The sequence below is a fragment of the Carassius gibelio genome, chromosome B22 (assembly GCF_023724105.1).
Source record: "Carassius gibelio isolate Cgi1373 ecotype wild population from Czech Republic chromosome B22, carGib1.2-hapl.c, whole genome shotgun sequence".
NCBI lineage: Eukaryota > Metazoa > Chordata > Actinopteri > Cypriniformes > Cyprinidae > Carassius > Carassius gibelio.
In genome coordinates this window covers 21,744,893-21,766,882 of record NC_068417.1, presented here as the reverse complement: position 1 = coordinate 21,766,882, position 21,990 = coordinate 21,744,893, and the positions used below count along the sequence as shown (strand labels likewise).

General features: G+C 35.5%; 1 protein-coding gene across 1 annotated transcript in view; it reads left to right on the top strand.

Annotated features, from left to right (window-relative positions):
• The window catches only part of LOC127987896 (tetraspanin-7), a 31,875-nt gene that overhangs the window by 6,042 nt on the left and 3,843 nt on the right, over positions 1 to 21,990 (top strand). Inside the window, exons 2-6 of the mRNA XM_052590330.1 lie at positions 16,821 to 17,009; positions 17,085 to 17,159; positions 17,312 to 17,407; positions 17,595 to 17,750; positions 17,829 to 17,912. Coding sequence (XP_052446290.1) covers positions 16,821 to 17,009; positions 17,085 to 17,159; positions 17,312 to 17,407; positions 17,595 to 17,750; positions 17,829 to 17,912 — 600 coding nt within the window. The remainder of the gene's footprint in view (positions 1 to 16,820; positions 17,010 to 17,084; positions 17,160 to 17,311; positions 17,408 to 17,594; positions 17,751 to 17,828; positions 17,913 to 21,990) is intronic.

The window sequence follows — 21,990 nt, the reverse complement described above, 5'->3', positions numbered from 1 at the left end:
CCGGTTTTCCCATCAGCCTTTGGTGTTTTTATGGAAATGAGAGTGCTGCTGATATATTCAGTACTTTCGTGTGTGGAGGCGTTGATGCTTAGCGCCGGTGCTCTGTTTGTTTCTCCGTAAGCTTGTTAATATTTTGTCTCGTGTATTCTTTTCAGTGTTGTTGTTCCCTTTGGAGGGCAAAGGTGGAGTGATTAAACAGAGATTTATTCAGATGGAGCTGCAGCCGTCAAATCTGAAGGAGCTGAGAAACATTTCATGTTTAATTCAACCGTGTTTTCTCACCCTCAAGCCATCCAAGATGTAGATGAGTTTGTTTCTTCTTCAGAACAGATTTGGAAAAAAGTGGCATTACATCACTTGCTCACCAATGGATCCATTGAAGTGAATGGGTGCCGTCAGAATGAGAGTCCAAACAGCTGATAAAAACATCACACAAATAATCCACATAACTCCAGTCCACCAATTAACAAATTGTGAAGTAAAACGCTTTGTGTGTTTGTAAGAAACAAATCTGTCATTAAGGCGTTTTAACTTTGAAGAGTCGCTTCTAGCCAAAATACGACTTGATATATCCATAATAGCGCTTCCTCCAGTGAAAAAATGTCCTGTTGTCCTCTCCACTGACTGTTTTCACTTGTACATATTGTGCATATTTCTCTCCTTAATCAGAAGAGATGCCTTTTTCACTGTAAAAAGCTATATTTTAGCTATAAGCAACAGTTTGAAGTTAAAAACGTGTCTTACAAACACTTTAACTGATGGATTGGAGTTGTGTGGATTATAGTGATGTTTTAATCAGCTGTTTGGACTCTCATTCTGACGGCACCCATTCACTGCAGAGGATCCACTGGTGAGCAAGTGTTGTAATGCTAATGTTTTCCAACACTGTTCTGATGAAAAATGAAACTCATTCACATATTGAATAGCCTGAGGGTGAGTCAATTTTCAGCAAATTTGAATTTTCAGGTGACCTATTCCTTTAAGAATCCTTTAGTGATAGAAGTCATCCAATTAAATCTTCAGAGCTCTGTAGCCCTTCCTTTAATGACTGTGTTGGTATTATCCAGCCCTGAATCCTATTAAAGCAAGCTTATGAAGACTCTCATGACTCTCAGCTGACGAGGTGTTTAATCATGATACCTGCTTGTGTCAATGCGAAACCTGAATACACTCTATTTCTCTAATATTAACATTGAAAAAAGTCTCTCCAGTGACTCTAGTTTAGTTAACATCCAGAAACACTTTTTTTCCCACTGGGATTGCCTTTCCCAGGAAACATGATCTTTACCTTTATTATCTGAATCAAACACTCATTGAGGTTTGGTAAACAGGAAGGAATCGAAAGCTAAAGGAGTGTCTGATTAATGCAGGAATAAACGGCAGGACCCATCAGAAAAAAACAAGAAGCTTCAGCCTCTAATGGAAATGAAATTGAGGTGAGATCTGATTGGTTCGGAGTGACTTTGTTGGCAGGCAGATCAGATTAAAGATCGAATAAAGGCCAAATATCCCTTTGTTGATTTGGAGTCAGTGTGAGCAATGCTTTCATATGTTGATTTTAAACAGTGATTCATCTCCAATTCTGAAACGTGTGTTTCCTACTGTAACATCTTGTTTGTGTGTGTGTGTGTGTCAGGGCTTTGGAATTGTGTTCGGTATGAGGGCTTTTTTTAGGTTAATCCTTGTCTGGATGTCTGAATGATATGGTCTGATTACGTGTGTGAATAAATGGGAAATCATAACTGTTAAATGTTGCGTAGTAAGTTAGTTACACCTGATAAAATGCCAATTGACAACACATAAATAATAATGTAGGTAACAAAAGTTTTTTTTTTTTTTTTTGTGATTTGAGTTATTATTAATTGTCTTTGACTAGTTAAACGGTAAAGTTCTAATTAAACGCTTTGAGAAATCTCTAACGTTTGCATTCCTGGAATATTCCCAATTAGTTCCTGGCTGTGGAATTTAAAGGTGACTGGAATTCCCGTTTTTAGGTCCTGGAATGACACTATGAACAGTTTTGCACAGGCCTGCTAATGAAAGAGATGCTATTATTAGCCACTAGCTTGAGACGTGGTGCGAGATTCTTGTGTTTGCTCTGTTCTGACGGCGATTAGCAGCTTTACGCTCAGGGGGAAAGTTATGCTGCGTGATTGTGCTGTAGCAGCGCGTAGCACAGGTTTGGGGTTTTTTTTCTACAGAAATAAGTTTCAAATTATTCACTTTATATTAGCTGCTGTGTTGAATAACTAGGCATGCAAAGTACACATGAGTTGCAGATTAACGGTTAGCAAGCATGTTGTCACTCTTAAGCCAATGACAAACAAATGTGAGTCTATTATTTCCTCATCCTGGATTTAAAATTGTGAGCAGTGATAGCTGGTAAAAATCACAATGCTAGTGTGTTATGGATGCCTCTTTATGCCTCTCATTATGCTAGTGCTAAGTTCTACTTAATGGTTTTCAGTACATTGCTAAGCAGATGCTCGAGTGTTTTTGATGGTTACTGAGTGGTTGCTTACCGATCAAAGCCATCAAGCATAAACAACAGATTTATCTTGGGAAAATTAAGCTCAATTTAGGTTACTTTTAAAGCACTTATTATGTAAAAAGGCTAATGGGACTATACACTTTTAAAAGAGTGCAGACTCAGTTGTTGTTATTTGCAATCATCTGAATTTTAATTTTTAACATGCTTTTTTGACATACTTAAGTTAATCTTTATTCAAAATTTCATAACTCTATTTTTTTTAAATAAGGTTGAAGTGTACTTAAGTGTGTACTTAAGTGTATAAATGCACAGTCACTAAAGTATACTTGTTTACACTTTATTTTAAGGTTATTTGTTACAGTGTAATTATACATTAATTACATGTAATTACTATATGGTTAGGATTAGGGCTTGGCAAAGGGTTACATGCATGTAATTATGCATACTTTATTGTTATTATAATAGTAAGTACATGTAACGTGTAACAATGACATCTTAAAATATATTGTTACCATATAAGTAATAGTAAGTACACTTTTTTTATTGCATTAATATATGATCTACAAATACTTTTTTTAAATGTACGTTTCTGATTTGAAATACACAAAGTGCACATTGAATACAATCAAGCATAATTATCTTTCACAAGGTTTATCTGGTTTCAAGGACATTTAGATTGCTAGGTTGCTAATGATGATTTCTTTTGTGGAAAAAAAGTACATTTCAGCATACAAAGTATGGAAATGGTGTACTTTAAAGATATATATACTTAAGTGCAAACTGAATTTTTTTGGACACTGAATTGCGTGTTATTGCAATAAAATGAAAATGTGTTATAGTTATAATTTAGTTTTCAATTTAACATAAGTAGGACTTAAGTCTTTATTCATAATTTCATAATTCTGTATTCTTTGGTTATAAGTGTACTGCCGAATGTAGTAGAATTATACTTAAGTCCGTACTTAAATCTGTACTTAAATGTATACTTAAGTGTGTTCTTAAGAGTGTACCTACAGTAAATGCCTTTAAAAAACAGCAAATTCGTTGATGGACACTGACATAAAAACATTATAGAGTTTATATTTAAAGGGGGGGTGAAATGCTATTTCATGCATACTTAGTTTTTTACACTGTTAAAGAGTTGGATTCCCATGCTAAACATGGACAAAGTTTCAAAAATTAAGTTGTACGTTTGAAGGAGTATTTTTGTTCCAAAAAAACCTCTTCCGGTTTGTCACAAGTTTCGGAAAGTTTTTTTCGAGTATGGCTCTGTGTGACGTTAGATGGAGCGGAATTTCCTTATATGGGTCCTAAGTGCGCGCTCTTCTACCGCAAGAGCGCACGCTCCAGTATAGCAGAGCACTGAGAGAGGCTGAGCACAGCCTGTTCAGAGCGAGAGCGTCGTGAAAAGTCACAAAAGAAGTGTGTTTTTGGTTGCCAGGGCAAGACAACCCTCCACAGATTACCAAAAGAGAAACAGCATTAAGGGACCAGTGGATGGAGTTTATTTTTACAGAGCATCAACGGAGTTGTGCAAGTGTTTTTGTTTGTTCCCTGCATTTCGGATTGCACATCGTTTATTTCTTAAGGATAATGCAGTCCCAACGGAAAAGGGTCACGATTTTGTGTTGGAACCACATGGGGTGAGTAAAACTGCTTCAAATATCTCTGTGTTGTTAACTTAGCTATCAGCGCGTAAGCACATCAAGTAAACAACATGCGATGTTGTCATCAAACTGCACTTTCCACATGTACAGCTTAAAAAAAAAAAAAAAAAAAAAAAAAGACGACATAAAGTGGAACTTAGTCATTTTCCAAAACCGCTAAGCAAATATATACAGTTTCAGTACATACTACATAGCATACCGCCTTTGCTGATGCTGCTCTTGTTAAATTTCAGCCTCTGGATCTGTGTCACAGCTTCCAAACGCTCTCAACTCAAAAGCCTACTGGCGCTCGTGATTCTTTAGCTCCGCCCGCACGTCACGCCTCCAGCCGGTCGTGTTTTTCCGGGAAAAATCGGTACAGACTATCTTTCTCTTATAAATATAATAAAAATAAAGACTTTTTGGAGTTATGAAGGATGCAGTACTACTCTATAGGCACTCAAGATTAACAGGATATTGAGTGAAAACGAGCATTTCACCCCCCCTTTAAAAAAATCTTGGGGTGGTTGGTGTTAATCATAGACAGTAAAAGAAATGGACACAGCGACCCCATTGGAACTGAATTGAGACAAGTGAAGCCCATTTTTAGCGTTTTTTAGCACTTCCGTTTCTGACGCGCAGACTCAAACGAAGCTTGACGACGTCAGCAACCTGTCTGCCAGATGTTAATGTTCTAGCAGCTGTGCGTGAAAACTGCCATCGTTAATCTTGCAGAGACTGCGAGCTTGAGCGGGGAGTTCTTTGTCGTGAGTGAGCAGGAGTAAGTATTCTGATTAATTATTTTGTATAGTATTTTAAAATGTAACGCCAGTACATCATATTAAGTTAATTGCCTGCGAGCTTCTCCTCCTGTCTGTACGGTAATGCGACAGAGAGACGAGTGGTTATGACGCAATCGTTAGCCTATTTTTTACAAAAACTGTTTATACGGGGCCATAATGTAACATAGAAGGTAATGGAGCCCTTTATACATTGTCGTGTATCTTTAGAAATAAATAATGGACAAACGGAGTCTTTAAACGCCTCAGATGTAAAGTTATTCGCTGTCAAAGTGACGCCAAAATGAATGGGAGTCAATGGGATGCTAACGCAAGTGAAGTTCTGCTACAAGATGGCAGCCCCCACCCGACTTCAACTTCCGGTCGAGTTCCTTGCCCCTTGGTGTTAATGAGATGCTAGAATAGACGGCTTCCCCATTAGCATTAGCGTTCTCACGTCCCGCTCTGTTAAACACAGATGAAGGCCAGAATCCACTGTCTTATTTCAAAAAAGAGCTATTCGTCTCGGTCTGTTTTTGTTTTAATTTGATCCGTTTTATCTATCATCCGTCCGCCGTTTCCCGCTAGCCACCAAACACACAGTCAATTTAGCCTTGGACAGATCCGTCTGATTTAAGCTGCCGCCGGCCTCCATTTCCCTGTCAGTTGACTCTGAATAATGAGACGGACCTTTCGGTGTCAACGAGACGCTGACTCTCGCCGGCTGTTTTTCAACCGCTCTGATCTAGCGTTTCTGGGAAATGGTGCGAGAGAGAATGAGGCTGAAAGGCCAGCGCCTCTTGACAGCTGTAGACGGCCATTAAACGTGCGGTGGCCCGTCTAACCCACCCTCTCAGAGCAAACAGCACTTATCGACGAGCCGCACTGGATCATGATGATGTACGCCGCTCTAATGGCCGAGAGAGAGAGAGAGAGAGAGAGAGAGCAACGGAGTGGAAGACAAGGGAAAATTACCGGCTCAGTCTGAGCGAACACGATTCAGGACTGTGTATGACAACACCCTTTGGAAGAAAACAAGCAGGATAATATGGCAGGATTTTGTTTGACTATTTTTTGGGGTTTACAATTGAGCACTGCACTCTTTTTTATGCACTGGAAAGATGTGAAACTGTACTATATAGGGAGCGTCGGCAAAAATGAGTGACTTGTATCTAGGCTTAATGTGCGTTGTGAATGAAAGGAGATTTTAAATCGTGGGCTGCAAGGGGTTCACAAAATGTAATTTTTTTTATTGTTATTTAATATTAAGAGATTTCAGACATGTGGCCACAAGGGCTTTACCGAAATAGATTTTTTTTTTATTTTTATGGTTTTGTTGTTATTTAATACGATGTTTTCAAACATGGTGGCACAAGTGGTTCACAATTATTTATTATTTTCTTTATTTATTTTAAAGGAGGTGGCAATAAAAAAAAAAGTTTTCAAATAAGGGTTTAAAAGGAATTCACACACACACAAAAAAAACTAAGAATATAAGAAAAAATTATAAGAATAAGAATAAAATGAGTTTTTGAACCGCTATGAGGACCTCAAATGTATTTATTTATTACAAATATTTTTTGAAACGGGTTAAAAAAATATTGTAATTTAATAAAAGGGCTTTTTCAAACAGGGTGTCACAAGGGGTTCACTTGTTTATTGTTATTTAATAAAAAAATTAGTTTCAAATGGATATGGAGGGATTTCACAAACAAAAAATTTAATTTTTAATAAAAGATGAATAATAATTTCTGTAAGTTTTGTTAATTAGTTAAACACTTAGGTAGGCTATATATTTGTATATAAAAAACAAACTAACAGTTAATATGAATGATTTCATAAGGCAAAGATGACAGTCGGTGGGTCTTTGCTCATAGATGGATGTCATACAGGAAGTGTCTGACTGTGAACTCTGTTGTTCTGGGGTCTCTCTGTGACCAGATGCTCGACCGTACAAGAGAAAGTGCCACAGCAGCAAACTGTGACGCGACACTGAACAGAAAGACTGTGAGTGTGTGTGTGTGTGAGACATAAAGGACTAGCGTGATGGTGGTGTCACCTGTTGTTTGGTGTGCGTATCAGACTCTCACAGCCTGTTGATAGTGGAAAGAAAAGCCTTGTGTATCAGACAGACATCTTGGAGTCAGAGAGGAAGATGTCAGCAGTGCTTCACGCACTATTTACTGTAACCTGCATTGTGTGATAAATACGGCATAATGAAAACATTAACAGTGCGCTTTTGACATTGTTTATCTTTGGACAGTTCTGATATGAATGTTGATATTTGCATTTCATTTATTTCGTTAGTTATGGTCCTGTTGTATTTATTTATTAATTTGTGTATGTATGTATGTATAAAGGGGTATATGATATGCCAATGGACAAAACGATTAATCAGGACAAACTTCGGACTATCGTCTCTATCGCTGTTACATGCTCATGTGACACTGCAGTGAAATAACTCATTATATCATATGTGAGCGCTGTGTGAGAGACATGCACAACTGAAGATGGGCTTACTGAATGTAGTTACAGTATCACACACATGTGTATGTCAGAGTGTCAATCTTTACTTGTATCCTCGTAAACACATGATCCGGGCAGCTCTTAAAGTGACAGCAGTCTAATATTCATGTTCATGTTAATCAAACCACTAAAGAGAAAATCTCTGAAAGACAAATAGATTTATTTTCCAGAGTGAAGAATATGCAGTGTTTTTAGAAATTTGATTACTTCATACAATGTATGTGGGTTTTTTATTTATTTGTACTACTGTAGTTTTTTTTGTCACATTGTTTGGAATTAGTTTCTTATTTAACCTGTTTACTTGTCTTCAGTGAACTTGAGTTTGCGTGTTTTTGTTTAATTTAGGCTAATATTTTTTATGGTATTGGTACTGGTGACAAGAATTATGAAATTCCTATAGTATATTCAGTGTTATAAAATATGATACTAGTATCGTTGTCATATCCAAAATCTTTTTGTTCCTTTGGTCTTTATGTACATTTTTTACACTTTTTTTTTTGTACCCCAGTTTGAAAACCCCTGAAATAAATTACTTATCAAAATTGTAAAATACTATATTAAGGGTGGATTGAGATTACGGCAGGTTTTGGGATTCCTGTTTCCATATATACCAAAAATTTGTTGTGCTCAACCGTCTCGGAGTCGAAACATAGTGAAAAGACCAGCACTGTTGGCTTTGACTGTGACTGTTTGTGGAAACTTCCTGCAGTGACCAACCTAATAGAAAGAAAGAAATCAAAGAAAAAAAAAATAAGTTTAAAAATTAATTTACTTTAATCAGTATTTAAGTGCAAGTTAGATTTTTGTTATGTTATAATAATATTAACTGTAACTGTATATATATATATATATATATATAAAAGCCTTAAACTACTTATCAAAACTGTAAAATATTATATTAAATTATTTCTGAATCTTTGCCATTTTGTGACATGTACTCTGTTAATTGTAATTAGTTTTCACCTTTTTAATATTTTATTTAATTTTAGAAACAGTATGTCATTTTAATACAACACTAAAAACTAGTAAAAGTTTGTGGTTAGTGGTTTTAATGTTTTATTATATGTCAATTTATTTCGTTTTTTCACTAATTTTTATTTCAATTTATTAAAAATGTAAAAAACTAATTTGATCCCAGTAAAAAAAAAAAAAAAGTAAAACTCAGACATTTGACTATGATGATTTATATTATTATTAAAAACCCCTGATATTTCCTCATATACATGAGCACCAGGTTAACTTCATATCATACCACAGATGTGATATTAAGCAGGAGTTTTTGGATGCAGAGCCTGTAGTTGTTCTGGTGCTGTGGTAACACACACACACACACACACACACTTGTTCCTTTGAGCAGATTGAAGGCCACAGAACAACAACGGCTTTGATCAGGAATTTGAAATGCAAAGAGCAGGATGTCTTTTCTCCTGCGCTCTCGTTTCCTCTCGCGTCCCCTTTTCATCCAAGTGTCTCTCTGTGTCCCGTTCCCTCTCGCACTCGCTCCAGACACAGAGAAACGGAGAACAGTCACTTCCTGTCTGCAGCAGCATCTAGGGTACAACTTTTTTTGTTAGCACAACTATTATAAAAAAAGAATATCATTTTTTTTGTTCATAAGAAAACACTATAAAATTAATATAATACTTAATTTTTTTACTTTTTTGTGTATTTTTTTTTGTTCATATAAAATAAATACAAATTATATTCAAGAAAGAAAGAGTATAACAATAAATAAAAATACAAAATAAATAAAAATAGAATATAATTATTTTTTTCTAAATTTTGTTTTGGTTTTGTTGTTCATATAAAATGTAAATCACATAATCAATAAAACATAACTTTCATTTTTTTGTGTGTTTGGTATTTGTTTATATACAAAATAATAATAAAAAATGAATATAGTCCTTCATTTTTGTTGTACAGTATACAGTTGTTGTTTATATCAAAAAAATAAATTAAAACACTTTACTAAAAATAGAATACAATACTTTCTTTTTTATTATTTTTTAATAATAAATAATACAAATATAATCAATACAAAATATAATGTTCTTTTTTTATTACTGTTGGGTTTTTGTTTGAACAAAAAATATTAAAAATAATTTATTTAAATGGAGTCCTTCATTTTGTTGAATGTTTTTTGTTGTTCATAAAATAAAATAAAAATAATATTACAGAAAGAAAGAATATAACACTTTATAAATATAAAAAGAATGTAATACTCTTTTTGTTGTATATTGTTTGTTTTTTAATGTTCATCTAAAATAAACAAAAATAATATTCAAGAAAAAAATATTATAACAGGTAAAAATGCAAAAGAATAAAAATAGTTGGATCTTTATTCTTTAAAGAGCACATTAAAATGCCATTTTCTGTTTATTTTCTTACGTATTTATAAATAAATAAATTTGAGTAAATTATTTTGGATGTAGAATAACTACATTTTTGCCATGGTAGAAAGAATGGCTAAAATTGATTAAAAACTACACCTGGGAGGTACTACAGGTACTACACCTGTCAACACTGTATATAGTCGCAGTCCATGTAAAAAAAAAAAAAAAAAAACCAGGGGTCTTCTAAAAGTGGAAGATGTAGCCAATGCATAAACATAAAAATGGACTCCATTTGCTGATTTATGCCAGCCATTGCTCCTTGATTCTTAATATTTACTGAAAAACCCATGTATGCACATTTGAGAACTCCACAAGAAAGCACAGGATTTACGTGTCACTCTGGAAACGTTTCTTCTGCTGCCATGGAGCGTTTTCCTCAACAACGAGAGCTCTAATAGATTGTCTCTTTTTATTTAAGCTCTAAATCGTCTGTAACTCAAGAGGCGCTGCTGACATATCAAAGACGAACGCCGCCGAGCCGCAGCAATTTAAGATTCATTTGAAGAAATGAACGCTCCACGTTGCGTCAGCAGACAGACGCGAGTGTCGGGGGATAGAAGGAGTCTCGTTCAGAAGCATGTGCCTGAGATCCTGTTTAATATCAGCTCTCTGTGGGTAAGAAGATAAAGCAATGACTAGATCTCACAGCCAATGCAAGTCCAATCTCGATAGCCCTGAGCTAATATAAACAAGGTGCTCGCAACACCAAGGTCAGGGGTTTGATTCCCAGGGACTACATGAACTGATAAAACCTCTGAAAGAAAGTGCAATAGTAGTTTTGAAAGTTTAGTGATCTCTCAGGTTTTCTGGGGTTAGAGAGTTTTATGTATCTTTATTTTACAGACTGCTGGCTAAGACAGACAGAGAGAGAGAGAGAGAGAGAGAGAGAGAGAGAGAGAGAGAGATGACAGACGTATCGATGAATAATTTATATTCTTTTGCTCAATAAATCATTTAACATTTTCTTGTGCCAGCCTTCACACAGAAAGCACAAGTTCAGCTCTTCGGTGTAGTTTTGCGTTATGTTGTATGTGTAGCGGATGTTTTTTTTTTTTATTGTTGCGTCGTCTCCGTTATTCCTAGAACATCCAGGTGAATCTCACAAAATGACTCATATTTCATCCTAAACACGGAAAAGAAAGCTGTGAAAAGTTATGTGTGAATTATATTTTATGTAAATAAAATGAAGCCTATTTTCGGGCAGTATTTTTTTTTTTTTTTTTTTTTGCATTCAGGTAATTAGAATGATATTTTTATTTTAACTTATGGTAATGATGGTAATAATTTTTTTTGTTGTGTATTTGTTTATTTGCGTTATGTAATTTCAATGGTTTTATTTTTGCCTTATGGTAATGTTAATGTTTATTGATTTATTTATTTGCATTATTTACCTAGCATGATATTTGTGTTGCATTTGATGGTATTTATTTGCGTTATGGCGATTAAAATGGTTTTACATTATAGTTATTTTTTTATATATTTGCTTTATGAAAGATGTTTTTCCTAGGGCTGCACGATTAATTGAATGCAATTATCATGTGTATCTTGTCAGTAAAGCCGGTTCTGTGATTAATAGTAGAGGCTGACCGATATGGGTTTTTCACTGGCCAATGCCGATATTTAGAAATCAGGGCAGCCGATGACCGATATATACGATGCACCTGCCTATAAATCAGCCTAATCTGCAGCAGAATCGTCCAGTGCCGATTAATAAAAAAATGCCAAAAATCGTCCGATTAATCGGTCTGACCTCTAATTATGAGTAAATCGCCATCACATGCTTTCAGGTGTAACAGCATTTACAACACTGAGCCGCAGTTCATTGAAAAGCTACGCAAAATTGCATTCATAATATCAGTCAATATGATCGCGCAATTATAAAACCGAAGAAATCATTCTGCAATTATGAAAGCTGTTTGTGTAGCTTGTCAAGTCCCCTTTATTCATGTAGCGTGTTTATAGTGTTTCAATAATGCACATAGCTTGTCAGTGGACTATGGTTCTGTGTTGTAAATGCTGTTCAATCTGAAAGCACGTGAAAATACCACATTTAATAACACGTTTTTACTTCATAAAGGCAATGTGGATTAGCATTTTATTATTATATACTTTATTATAATCAAAATTATAGTAAGACGGACTCAGATAAACCATATATTGTCGTAGTAACGTGTTTATTAGTCACGATGAAATAATGAAAGCAGTTCAATCTTCTGTTTATTCAGCAGCCACTATAGGAATTTCCTGATTTCTTCTTCGGGGCGTATTTAGAGTTTCAGCGTGAGAGCGCCCTCTGGTTTTCGGATGAAGATTTACTGCTGATCACAGATAAGAGCTTCACTAAAAGATATGCATGACAATTGCAGCTCTGCGTAATCGCGATTTATTGCCTTTGTGATTTAATTTCGATTAATCGTGCAGCCATATTGTGGTAATGATGACATTTATTTATGTATGTATTTATTTATTTGCCATATGGTGTTACTTAGAGCGGTTTTGTTTTTTTGTTTTATGGTAATTATGATATAAAATAATGATGTATTTATTCACATTATGATTAATAGAATTCCATTTTATTTTTACATTGTGACAATGATTCCATTTTTCATTTATTTATTCACGTTATGTAACCATATTTTCCGGACAGTGCTCCTGTAGTCTACACTGAAGACATAGAGCGCCCTCTCGCTGCTGTAGACGGTAATGTTTTCTATTGGTTCTTGGTTCTAAATGAATGCGACTTATAGTCCAGTGCGACTTATATATGTTTTTTTCCTCGTCATGACGTATTTTTGGACTGATGCGACTTATACTCTGGTGCGACTTATAGTCCGAAAAATAAAGTACTTAGTACTTTTTTTGTTTGTTTGTTTTTGCATTATGATAATATGATGTTTATTTACTTATATGTGTTATAAAAATTGTATTGTATTATAAAAACAATAATACATTGTTGTAATGATGGTATTTTGATTAATGAATATTTGTGTTCTGGTAATTAGAATGATATATTTAAATGTCCAATTAAGAAAAATAAGAATGAAATGAGAAAAAAATTATCCTGGACACATGTACAACTTTAAAAGAAAAGACAGAAGAGCTCTCTGTCAAAGAGAAACGTTAATGGCCCTCTCTTGTCTCCTCGTATCATCTTTCTCAAGGGTTTTTAAGGTTCTTCGAGCTGTATGCTTTAGTTCCTGAAAGTTAAGAGTGGTTTCCTCCTCTCTCTCTGATCCCTGATGAGTCACACCATCTGTGCACTTTCTCCTTCTCTCTCTGTCTCAGTGTGAGATGGAGACGGGACGTTGTGTCCTCTATGCGCTGGTAGACATGGTCTGAATGACAACGTGATGCTCCCATTGAGCATAGGATGGAAACTTTTTCTCAAATCCAAGAGCACTGTCTTCCTAGATAACCTTTAAAATGCTAACGCCAAAAAGATGATACAACTGCAGTGTCAAATTTGATAGTGGGAACTATATTTTGTACTATATATTGATGTATTAGCATAGTACATATTCAGGGAAAAAAAAACATTGTAAAATGTCAAAATGTTAGGCCTATTTCAAATTATTTCAGTCAACATTAGTATGTGTTGTATTTTTGTTGCTAGTTAGAAGATTGTGTCATTCACTTACAGAAAATACCAAAAATTACCGTGGTACATGTCCAGCATTTCCATGGTGCTTTTGGGTACTTTCGACAACATGTTAACATGAAAGTTATGATCTTACTCCGTAGCTATCAGATTTTAATATCATAGTGCTTTGTTATATATTTGTGATAATAACATGGTAAAAACTACCATGGTACCATGTCCAAAAAAGGAGATTTTAACTAAAATTTGTATTTTTCATGTCCGTTGAAAAATCATGTTGTTAGAACAAGCTAATCACAAAAAGTACTATGGCAATATTTAACATAATATGGGTGTTTTATGCATACTTTATTAACTATGTATATTTTTGTTCAAGTATTGTTGCTGCAGTGTTAGCTTAGCAATATGCTAATGACAGAAAAGTGGTAGAATTTAACCTTTGCATTTATGTATATTTTGTGCTCATTCTAGTCTTGTAGTTTCACTTAGTAACATGCTAATGACAAAAAAAATGAACATTTTAAATTTGTAACATTTGTAAAATTTGTAAAATTGTAACATTTTTGTGTTATGTACATTTTGCCATATATTTTGCTAATTTGAGTTATGTTGTGCTGTTAGCATAGTAAAATGTTTGGCTAATGGACAGAAAAGTATATTTGTGTGTGCTGTGTACATTTCGCATTAATTTGAATTATTGGTTTGTACACGATTTTTAATTGTTAGCTTAGCAACATGCTAACATCAAACACTAACCGCATCCCAAATGATACACCATGATTCTTGTGCACTATGTTCTCAACCATGTGATTTATGAATTTTATAAGGTTATTTTTTTTCATTAATATTCGGATTCTGATAGCCCCTCCCCCTTCGTGACTTAAAGCTGACAGATGAGTGCATAAAATATCCAACATTCCACACTTCGGTTTTTTCAGTTAAGTGCATCATTTTAAAGTGCACTTTTTCCTTTTGGAATTTTTGGTGTAAACACACTTCTCGCACTATTTGTGACCCTGGAGCACAAAACCAGTATTAAGTCGCTGGGGTATATTTTTAGCAATAGCCAAAAATTCATTGTCTGGGTCAAAATTACTCATTTTTCTTTATTGCCAAAAAACAGTAGGATATTAAGTAAAGATCATCTTCCATTAATAAATTTTGTACGTTTCCTACCATAAATATATCAAAACTTAATTTTTGATTAGTAATATGCATCGCTAAGAACAGCTTTCAGATGATGTATAAATCTCAATTTTGAAAAATTTACCCTAATGACCTGTTTTGTGGTCCAAGGTCACATTATGCTACACGTCATAGAATAGTGCATAAGTATAAGTACGCGATTTGGGAAGCACCTAACTCTAATTTGTGACTCTAATTAGTCTATTAGTATTGCATAAGGCTTCTTTCAGTAAGCATGCTGTCTAAGCACCAGGGCAGCTCACTATTGAGTTTAGCTTGTGCCACAATAGCTCTTCACACCATCATTAGCATATCCATAAAACCGATGACTGTTTCAGAGGTGGCAGAATGACGGCATCATACTGTTCTGAGTGGGATGTGGGTTCACTGATTCATGGCTGTTTCTGTGGGTAGCGTCATGTGCGCTCGCTAACTCCACACTATTGCTCATCTCGAACGCGTGGATGTTAGTCATAACATATCAGACAATTACATGCAGTGATGATTACATGCAGAAATGTCCTGTAAAGTATGTGTTGATCTGGGTTCAGTGCGTGGTGTTGAATCTGTGGTCCATCTGCTAGCAGGCTAAACTGGTTCAGCACAAGCCCATCGGCCTTCATGTGTCCTCCAGACTGCTGATAAAAACTTAATAAACACTGAGAGAATGATCCAAAACACCCAATCTGTTTTAGTTTCTACTAACTAAAAATGCTACATGTTCAACTCATGATAATGGCATGCTACTTTTTGTAAGTGAAGTCTAGATGAAACAGGACATATGAGATATGTTTAGATGCACATTTTAACCAGGCTTATGTATTTTCATGAGAATAGTTGTGTTTCTGTAGATCATACATATTACGTGACATCCTTCCACCCCTCAATGAGTCTCGTGTTTCAGAGAAGCTTCTAGTGATGGAGAAATACACCAGCGCCCTCTTCAGGTGGTTGTTTGTGGGACGGATTTGTGTGACTAAACTATAAAAACTGCCTATTATAAAATAAGGAGAAACATATTAAATATATTATGCTTTTAGCATATACAAAAATCTAGAATTTTTTTTTTTTTTTTTGTATGCTGGAGTTTATACTCACTCACTCACTCATTCACTTTTATGCATTTATATTATTATATTTATATTATAAATGATTCTGGTTCTGTTTATTTGTAAAACAACTTTTTGATTTATTTATATATTTAGTATTTATTTTTTACAAAGATTGAATTTGTGCTTTTAGATAAGGGCTTTTATTTTCATACATTAATTAATGTCAACTGGCATATATATATATATATATATAACGTTCATTATAGTAATAGGTACATACTAAAGCAAATCAGAATAGTTTTACACACATATGTAAACAACACATCAATTACTTAAATTACAAAAAAATCATCTAAACATAAAATGTAACATATTATAGCTTTTAGGACATAGCAATATTACTATCAAATTTTGGTTTGAATTTAAATTATTTCATTATTTGACTAGAAACAACACAAGAGGCGTGAAATTAGAACATCTAATAGGCAGTGCTATTTTAATATGATTTATATACTATTACAGTATTAAAGTTTTAAATGTGCTTTTTTTATATGGTATTTTCTATACATTTTTTATGCACATTTTGGTGATTTTATGTGGTTTTGTCATTTGTATACTTTTTTTTACTATTTTTATATTTTTTACAGTTGTATTTATTTTAGTTATTTTAGTATTTCAATTTCTTGTTTTAGTTAAGTGTTTTTATGTAATATTTATACTCTGATTTTATTTCAATTACAGTAAACGGCTTTTAATCAATCAATCAATCAATCACCTTTATTTATATAGTGCTTTAAACAAAATATATTGCGTCAAAGCACTGAACAACATTCATTTGGAAAACAGTGTCTCAATAATGCAAAATGATAGTTAAAGGCAGTTCATCATTGAATTCAGTTATGAATTCAGTTTTAATAGTTTTATGTTTAGTTAACAACAACACTGATAATAAGAAATTAGTAAATGATGTACAGTACATTGGTGTCATTATTATAAAAAGTTTGACCACAGAACCTCATCACTGGCTGATCAGAATCATCATTTCTATGTGTTTTGCTGTCTTCGTGTACTGTCCACTAGATGGCAGCAGAGGAGTAAAAATACTTCCTCGATTGGTTTAAAAGTTCTAATGTTTGTCTTTTTCCTGTAGATCACGGGGGCGATCCTGCTTGCAGTGGGATTATGGGGGAAATTCATTTTGGGTCCGTACATCGCCCTGATCGCTGAGAACTCCACCAATGCTCCCTACGTGCTCATCGGGACCGGGACCACCATCATCGTGTTCGGACTGTTCGGATGCTTCGCCACGTGCCGCGGGAGCCCATGGATGCTCAAACTGGTGAGTTCAGCCTCAGGGAGCGCAGTTTACAACAAATGATGCCCCTAACAGCCAACACGTCTCTCTCATCTCTAGTACGCCATGTTCCTGTCGCTGGTGTTCCTGGCCGAGCTGGTCGCTGGCATCTCGGGCTTTGTTTTCCGTCATGAGGTGAGACGTGCTTCAGCATATTCTCCGGCGGTGACCCATAATGTGTCTCGGAGATCTCCATCTGTCTCACAATAGGAGGGCTTGTTCTGGTGACATCTGACAGACTGTGTATGTGTGTGTGTGTGTGTGTGTGTGTGTGTGTGTTTACTCAGATCAAAGGCACCTTTATGAGGACATACAACGAGGCCGTTCACAACTACAACGCCAAGGACGAGAGGAGCGTCGCGGTGGACAACATCCAGAGGAGTGTACGTTCAAACACTGGTTAACAACCGTTCATCTGTTTAATGCTGTTTATCTAGTGTAAGGATAAATGTATCATAATCTGTATTAAAGATAGATAGATAGATAGATAGATAGATAGATAGATAGATAGATAGATAGCACTACCTGTCATGAGCTCTGATCTGTATGATATTCTCTGGCTGTGTTCAGTTGCGTTGTTGTGGCGTTCTGAACTACACCAGCTGGTTCTCCAGCGTTTATTTCCCTGTGAATGGAATTCCTCCGAGCTGCTGCGCCAACGCTTCCGACTGCAAGTCCTCAGACCTGCGAAACGCCACCATAGCGCCCACCAAAGTCTATCAGCAGGTAGCACACACACACACACACACTTAACAACCACACACACTGATGTTCATGTACTTATAATGCTTCTGTTGTGTTCAGGGCTGCTATGAGCTGGTGACGACCTTCATTGAGACTAACGTGGGCATTATTGCTGGAGTAACGTTTGGGATTGCATTCTCGCAGGTAGGATGGAGACTTAAAGGGTTAGTTCACACAAAAATGAAAATTAGGCCATACATGACTCACCCTCAATTCATCCTAGGTCAGGGCTCCAGACTGCGACCAGATGGTCGCATTTTGCGACCAAATTTTGAGAGTGTGCGACTGAATTTTACATCCAGTCGCACATGTGCGACCAGTAGATTTGCACACGCACGCACGCAAACACACACACACACTTGCACACACTCGCGTCTCATTGAGTGATGCCTGTCTGTGAGGCGGCAAATGCGTGTGAGAAGAATAGGGAATGGCCACTGTAAGTGGCTAAAATGTGTGGAGGGGGAGGGGCCTAGAGATAATTGAGCGGGCGTAAACATCTGTGGGAAGGAAACCGAGACAAATATCATCACAACCTGATATGTGCGTGCGTCTGAGCTATGAGCAAGCGAACTATTGATTCGTTCTTCCGACCTGCGGCTAGTGTACCAGTGCCAGAGCCTAGTGTCACCGTCAGATGATGATTCAGAGTCAGAGGTTGGTGTGGCTAAAAAAGTCCGCACCAGGGCCGGCCCGTGGTATAGGCAAATGCTAAGGGCGCCACTCATCCATAGGGGCGGCAGAATGAGTGAACGAGTGATTTTTTTTTTTTTACATATTTTTTTTTATAATAGGCTACTATTTAAAAACCATTAATTCAAAACACTTCCAAATAAAGCAAAAAAAAAAAAAAAAAAAAATCCGGCTCTTCAATCTTCCCCCGCCCATCGAGTGCTTGGAAGTGTGTCAGAAACAGAGTGCGCGCACGATCAGTTGTTGGTAATTTGTTGTGTAGCGTGCCCGACGCCGCATCCAATGTATACAGCACTGCTTTTGTTAACACACAGCTCGTAGAAACGGGCCTGGCAGCTCGCGCCAGTTCTAGACACGGTGAAAGTTTCCTGATTGTGACGGAAGGCCGAATTTACATGACACATTATAAATGAGCATAGTCTGCGATAGATACAGTGCCAAAAAGAAGAGAAGAGGATAAAGACAGAGGTAAAGAGATGTAGTGAAATAGCAATTTATTGCATAGGAGTAAGAAGATACTATAATTTCATGGCAGTTATTTTTACCTTAAACTTAATGTTAGCAGTTGTTCTGAGATCTGAGTCCCCAGACTGTGATTTTGTACAATCAGTTTTAAGACGCATTTTTTATTATCACTTTTTGTTTTGTTTTTTGTTTTTTTTTTACTCTACAGTTGTGCAGTTTTGGGGGGATACAGTACAGGCCAAAATTTGGCAACATTACTATTTTTAATGTTTTTGAAAGAAGTTTCTTCTGCTCATCAAGCCTGCATTTATTTGATCAAAAATACAGAAAAAAATGTAATATTGTGTTATATTATTACAACTTAAAATAATTTGTTTTCAATTTATTATACTTTAAATTATCATTTATTTCTGTGATGCAAAGCTGAATTTTCAGCATCATTACTCCATTCTTCAGTGTCACATGTGACATCCAGTCTATCACATGATCCTTTAGAAATCATTCTAATATGATGATTTATTATGAGTGTTGGAAACAGTTCTGCTGTAATGTGTGTGTGTGTGTGCGTGTGTGTGTGTGTGTGTGTGTGTGTGTGTGTATATATATATATATATATATATATATATATATATATATATATATATATGCATGAGGCGCCAGGCAAAATCTTGCAAATTGGTCAGGGCCGGCCCTGGTCCACACTCACCATTTTCGAGAAGACTGGCTGTAAGAATTCAGATGGCTGAGGTACTATAATTATTAGTTATTATAACTATTATTAATTATTATAACTACTTTTCACCAAATACAAAAGCCAGCTCGACCTTCAAAGGAAGAATGGCTTAAAACTTAACGAAACATACAACAACGATAAAGCATGCACACAAACTTTTTTACTATGCACATTTTTTATTCTGAGTGTATGGAATTTTGTTTACTATTTGTACTGTCATGACAGCGATGGTGCTGTCAGTTTACCTTGTTGCATCTTCAAAAGTGCAGAATAAAATGTGACACTGAATTTGAAACGGCACATTGTAATTTCTGCATCTATTATTAAAGTATTTATTAGTAATACAGTGGAAATTAGTAGATTTGGTTAGCATGTTGATTTACGGTGTGCGCCCCTAAATTTTCTGGTTGTGCCCCTAAAATTTTCAGTTGGGGGCCACTGTGCTCCTAGTGTAAAAAGTTAGTCTGGAGCCCTGCTAGGTGTATATGACTTCTTCTTTCAGACGAATCCAGTCGGTGTTATATAAAAAATGGTCTTTGATCTTCCAAGCTGTCACTCAGCGGGTGTTGCAGTGCATCAGTCCAAAAGAAGTGAAATAAAAAGCGCAACCATTAAAAAAAATAAAAAAAAAGTGTCTCACGTGGCTCTGGGGACTGAACAAAGGCCTCCTGTAGTGAAACGATCCATTTTTGTAAGAAAATTATCCATATTCAAAACGTAATAATCACTTTAATGTGGCTCGTGCCAACAGTTGCACATGGAAGCAGCTCCGAGCTGATGATGTATGAGGTCAGTATTGCGCACACATGTGAGTCTCGTTAAAACCAACGTTTGTTTACAGGAACATAGGAAGCAAAGTTTACTAACTTTAGCAAAGGAACACCAGTGGCTTATATCGAAATCCTCCGACATTACAAATCCTTGTTTTGTACTTCTAATTAGTGACTGTTGTTTTGTTTTGATCTCTCCACGCTATGACCTCAAACTGCTTCTGTGAACAACTGTTGGCGCAAGCTAGTTTAAATTTATTATTGCGCTTTAAATATGGTTATTTTTTTTACAAAACGCATTGATTCGCTACAGGAGAACTTTGTTCACCCCCCACAGCCATGTGAGACAATTTTTATTTCACTTCTTTTGGACTGATGCATGTAACACCCTTTAAGGCCTGTTCACACCAAGGACGATAACTATAAAGATAATGATAAATATTTTGTTAAAAAAATCGTTCTCAGTGTTACAGAATAGCAGAGTCCACACCACAGCTATAACAATGAAGGCACAGAGAAACAATATCGTTAAAATCACATTCAGTTGTTCCAGACAAAATTTTTCCAGCTGATGAACACTACAAACATTGACGCCCAATCACGAGCCTGAGAATTTAAAGCCACCAGCTGCATCTATAAGCAGACAATATCGTCTACCATTATGGATGCTAATGTCGTTATCTTTATAATTACCATTCTTGGTGTGAATGGGGCTTTGTAGTTTTACTTTATTTTTTCTGTCTGGTTACAGGAAATCTTAATTTTTAACGTTTTTTTTATAGTCCTTTTTTTGAATATTCAATACTTTTTCTTTTAAGCATTTTTATTTTATTTGAAAGATATCCCATAAAATTTAAAAAAAAAAAAAAATTTATATTTAATATATATTTATGTTCAATTAAACGTTAAAAAACATTGTACACTTATTTTAAACATTTTATACTATACATTATTTTTTTAAAGATGTTCTACACTTGAAATTTTAACTTTTTATTTTACTTTTTTATATCTTACACTTATTAAACATTTTATTTTAGTGTTTTCATATATTTGAATATTCTGCACTTATTTAATATTCTATACTTTTATTTTAAACATTTGATTTTAAATATTCACAATTTTTTAAAACATTTCATTAGATTTTTTTTTAACCTTTTTTTATATTAATAGTTTTAAGCCTTATATGTAAAAGATTGTTGGTATATATATACATATATATGACCTCTCGATTGTTCAAACAAAAAGATAGTCCCGTCCCAAACTCACAAAACTGGTTGATGTTGTTAACAGAACAACTTGCACGCCGTTAATTTTATCTAAAGATAAGCATATGAGTATTTTCCTCTCCTTGAGACGTCATAATCGCGTCCGAGCTAATATTGACTGTTTACTGTAATATCTGTGTTCCGTTTAGCGCTGACGCGAGCTGAACAGCTGGCTGCGGTTGTCTCGCGCAGATGGAGCGGCTCGCTCCGTCGAAACGAGTCACCGGGTAACGGTGCGTCTAAAAGCTCGAGCGAGAGACAGCTCCGCCGTGAACACCGACCCCGGGCTGTCTGTG